Raw genomic sequence first — 4,713 nt, forward strand, 5'->3', positions numbered from 1 at the left:
CAAAAGCCTCCACAGTTGTTGTACTGTAGTAGTATTATAAATAGATGGCGCTGTTGCTATGCTATCTCATATATTTGAACACAAGTACAGGGCATACGTAGTAAATAGTTATTTTTTTTAAACTCTTCACATGCAGGTGAGGCTTTGCCTTCACTGCTTCCCCTGACTGACCACACATTACAGAAACAAGAACTATTATTTTGTTGTGTGAATAGCAAGAGGCAAATACAGTAGTTAATTGTACCATCTGCCATGCCATCTAGAAGAGCATTTATTTGTTCCTGTCCCATACTATACAAGCATTAAAATATTTTGGATTGAACCTCCGTAAGGCACATGAGATTCAGAATATGATGAAAGAAAATATTTCCCTGGCAACTTCAGTTTTAAATAACTATTTTTATAATGCTAGTTAACATTTGTTTTTTTTTTAATGACTGCTTTTTACTCCATGGACAGCACTTTGTATGCAGCAATGGTTGATTTATAGTACTTTATAAAGTTGAGTTGACTAGTTGTGTTCTCTATACAAAAAGTCTTACAGAGGTTCCAAGCTGCATACATCTGTCATTTGTACTTTGGCCATTAATGAGAATGAAGCAATAACTGTGCATCTGACAAAACATAATTCACGTTTAAATTTATTTTTTTTGCAAAGTAACACTGACTGACATTCATACTGTGACAATTATAATAGATCAGCATAATTTTTGCTTGATGTGTATATGAAAACCATAATGGCCAAGACCCCATGATTCTCACAAGCACGCGAATGCAAACAAAAAGTCATAAATTTGAAATGAAATTGCAGCAATAGCTTCTGGGTGCAGTGCAGCCATTATCAGTAGTTTGCAGATGTCAGTGGAGTATTGCATCTAATTCTTGAAACAAGCAGCTGGCATCGTGAATGTATTCAAAACTCTAAACACCACACAGCAATGATTACATAGAAGGAATGGCTGTTATAACTATAGTTTTTCAAACTTTTCTTGTATTTGATCGCTAGAAAATCTCTTCTCATATGGTCTTATAGGGTGGTGACGCAGGAAGTCTGGAGAGGAGTTGCACGCTGAGTCATCAGACCTGTCCGTCCCAATGATTGGGTTCGCAGACAGGACGTCATTCGTCCAGACACCCACAAACAACAACCTCAAGTCCATATGGGAGATCCGCAAGTGATCATACACATCGGAGATGGTCGGATTACAGGTAAGAGGGCAGATCCTTCTCCACCACCTACAAAAACAAAACAAGTATGTATATTTATTTTTCATGTGAATTGAACAATCGACAGCTTTGAAAACAACCACTGCCACTTACGTTGGGATCGTCTGTTGGACCGTACCGCTTCACCACTTGACCCTCTTTGTTTATAAGAAACTGTCAAGGAAATGAATTTTTTTTTTTTTTAAATAGTCACAATAATGGGCTTGATTAGCCTAGAAAAAAAATGGCTGGGAATGAATATTACAATGCTCCGAATAAGCAAATTACCTTCGTAAAATTCCATTTGATGTTACTGTGAAAACATGGGAAAAAAAATCTGATCAGTTTTATATGATCATTTTCAGCAATCTAACAAGATTAAAAATGAATAGTTTGGACTTGTGTGTATGGCAGACATGTTAGGATCAGCACTTTCAAGAGAGAGGCTGAATGAGGAAGCAACAGGAAAAATATTATGTAAATTGTCTACATTTCCATAAGTTTGAGCCAACTCTAGTCATTAGTTATTGTTGGCACTGGTTAAATAGTAACAAACTTGCATGACGCATAAAAAGGTACACCTGTACAAAGTATGAATTAAAAAACAAAAACAAAAAACAATGCTCAGTTTTGTATTATGTTGCCTCTGCCAAGTCATTTTCATTATAAAGGCAGTTTCTTTGTCCAGTTCTGTCTCTGCATGTGTACCTAACACTGTGGCTAAAAGTGTGCATGTGATGACATTTATTCTGAAGATCTGACATGCATCTGCTCCTCATTAAATAATGTGGTTAACTTGCAGAAATTGTTGCATTCAATTCCATCAGCATCTAATCTATTGCTTTACCATTTCTATGCTGCATTTAACACATTGATGAAAGACTTTATAGTGTAATTTAAACAAAGCTGCTAAAATATGATGCTAACCACACACATCAAATTACTGGTTGTTTATTCTGATAGCCACACCAGAATATTTATTCATGTTATTTGCGGGAAAACATACTTTCCAAAGGTCCCCTTTCCCTTCGGCTGTGCTTTCATCCACTTCCATAGTGGGTGGGCGTTGTCCCCATTCACATCAATTTTACTGAAGAGGTCAAAATCTGCATTGAAACCTTTGGCAAACTCTTTAATCTCCGCCTCCGTTCCGGGCTCCTAGACCATCACCAGAAACAAAACATGTCACCACAAATATACAGCATAAGATACTAATACAAGAATCTTTAACTGTCCCGAGTTTGGCACCTATGCCTAAAAGTATTGGTGTATTTTATTTCCGTATTTTCACAAGTACTGTAAAGACGAGCAATATTGTCACCAAGAACAGTTCCGGTGCATCCCTTAATATAATAGCTATGGGATTTGTGTCCTATTACAAAAGGGGCAGTGCGAGGGCAAACGGGCATTCATGTCAACCAGATGCTGATGAATGATGACCAATGCAACACAGCAAACCAACACTGGGCACTAGTTACCTGTCCTCCAAACTGGTTACACGGGAATCCTAGGATGCGTAAACCCTTCTCAGCAAGCGAAGCGTGCATTTCCGCAAGCTGAGTATAGTTTACTCTGGTCTTTCCTCATTTGGAGGCCACATTTACAATGATGCACACGTAACCCCTGTTATAGAAACATAGAGCAATGTACAGATCAGCAATATATTTAGAGATTCTTTGTTTTTATGATTTCAGAGGTGAGAGGTGTTAACGTTTGGCTACAGAGTATGATGCCCGTTTTTTTTTTTTTTTTTTTTTTTTTTATCTGGGTTTGGGAACATCTGCCAAGTATGAAAGCCACTATTTTTTTAAGCCTGTGTCCAAGTATAACAATAGATTATGTCATGATGTCACGCACAATGACACTTTACCTGTATTTTTCCAGTGACACTTCATTGCCATCGATATCCTTGGCAGAGAACTCATAAACGGACTTGGCACTTTGCCAGTCACCCACTTGTGCACACTGCATAAAGTTGAGGAAGCAAAAGGGAGGGTCAAGTTCAATGTGCAATAGTGAAACAGACAACCAGTGAGTCAACAATACGGTAAACCTGCTCATGAATAACTTCTCTAAAACTTAAGTAACCTTTTGTCCAGTCATATCACATGACTCCCCCCACATAGTAATCTGTTTTCAGAGATTTTTTTTTTTTTTGCACAGATACATCTAACTCATATCTCAAGACATTTTGATACATCGTTACATTCTACAGTAGTTAAGAAATCAAAATCTAGAGATAATCCTGTCTCTGGGTGTCTTTCCTCATGTATGTCAGGTTTATATTCAACTAAACAGGCCCAGATTTTATACGGGGAAAAAAAAGTAAATTGAAAGAACAGAATTATTTCAATATGTATACTTTAGTGACGCTCGTTTGTTGGCTGTGAAATTATTTACTGCAAACCTCGGTGATTTTTTTTCCAATGTAAAATAGGAGTATGCGCTTTAAAGGTTGGGAAATCCTGTACAACTACGAGCACCATTTAGCATAACAAGATAACGCCACAAATCCTGACATAAGCATTACACAAACCCAGGAGACGAGAGCTCGTTTTACATGACTAAACAACAGGGTGCAAACATGAATACAGTTCACCATCAATAAAGAAAGAGCAAATTGTACCAACGTCGGATCTATTTTTTAGTTACACCACGTTTTAAAAATAGCAGCAAAGCTTACAAGTCGTTGTAACCGCACTGACGACGGTGGCTAAATGAATCGTTTCATTAACAACAAAATTGCGCAATTAGATGCAGTAATTCATATTGGATTAAATGCTTTACCATGGTTCGAGTCACTCCTCTGCTCCCGAGCACGCCTAATAAATAACACGGAAGACGTTCGCAGTAACCACATGCTGATGACACCAACGACCGTTCTTACGTCATTTGCTAGCCCCACCTAATGCGCATGTGTGGTGTGTGACACTGTTCGGAAATAACGAAATAACAAGAAATGCAAATGCTGTGCCGTCGTAAATGGCCATTATAAACGCATAAGTAAATTATTTTGTGTATATGAAAATTTATGTCGAGTACTGTTTGTTTTTAAGGCTGTAGTTCCAACTTTTGAACACCGGATGGCGGCGTTTAACTGTAAGAAATTGTTCAAGCGTATGTCCAAAAGATGAGCGAAATACACGGACATTTGTGTGGCTGCAGACAATTTTCTCTTTGTCTCTCGGATCATTTTTCCTCATTAAATTAATTGTATTTTATTAATGTATTAATTTAGTTATTATTTATTAATTTGTATTTATTTTATTTTATTAAATGTGGGATTATTATTTTGGCTAGCTATGTATGTATTCTGGTCTGCAGTTTTTTATTATCAAATTATATTGGTAATGTCAAGCTAGTGTTAGGATCTAAATAAGTTTGACTTTTTCCTAATCCTTTTGGGACGAGTTCATGTTTTCATTTGGAATATTTATATTGTAGCTTTTGTGTTACTTGTGTGTTTTTTGTTTTTACAATGACATGTTCAAAATAAACTTCAAACTT

At 36.8% G+C, this 4,713-nt stretch overlaps 1 protein-coding gene across 1 annotated transcript; it reads right to left on the bottom strand.

Moving 5' to 3' along the window:
* Positions 1-625: 625 nt before the first annotated feature.
* LOC144020668 (phospholipid hydroperoxide glutathione peroxidase-like) lies at positions 626-4,081 on the bottom strand. The gene is given in 8 exon segments (XM_077524370.1): positions 626-1,236; positions 1,321-1,380; positions 1,495-1,519; positions 2,213-2,364; positions 2,685-2,829; positions 3,077-3,171; positions 3,994-4,035; positions 4,037-4,081. Coding segments are annotated over 8 exon segments (582 nt in total). The 5' UTR covers positions 4,067-4,081; the 3' UTR covers positions 626-1,203.
* Between the last annotated feature and the right edge of the window lie 632 nt (positions 4,082-4,713).

Source organism: Festucalex cinctus, chromosome 1 (genome assembly GCF_051991245.1).
Source record: "Festucalex cinctus isolate MCC-2025b chromosome 1, RoL_Fcin_1.0, whole genome shotgun sequence".
Classification (NCBI taxonomy): domain Eukaryota; kingdom Metazoa; phylum Chordata; class Actinopteri; order Syngnathiformes; family Syngnathidae; genus Festucalex; species Festucalex cinctus.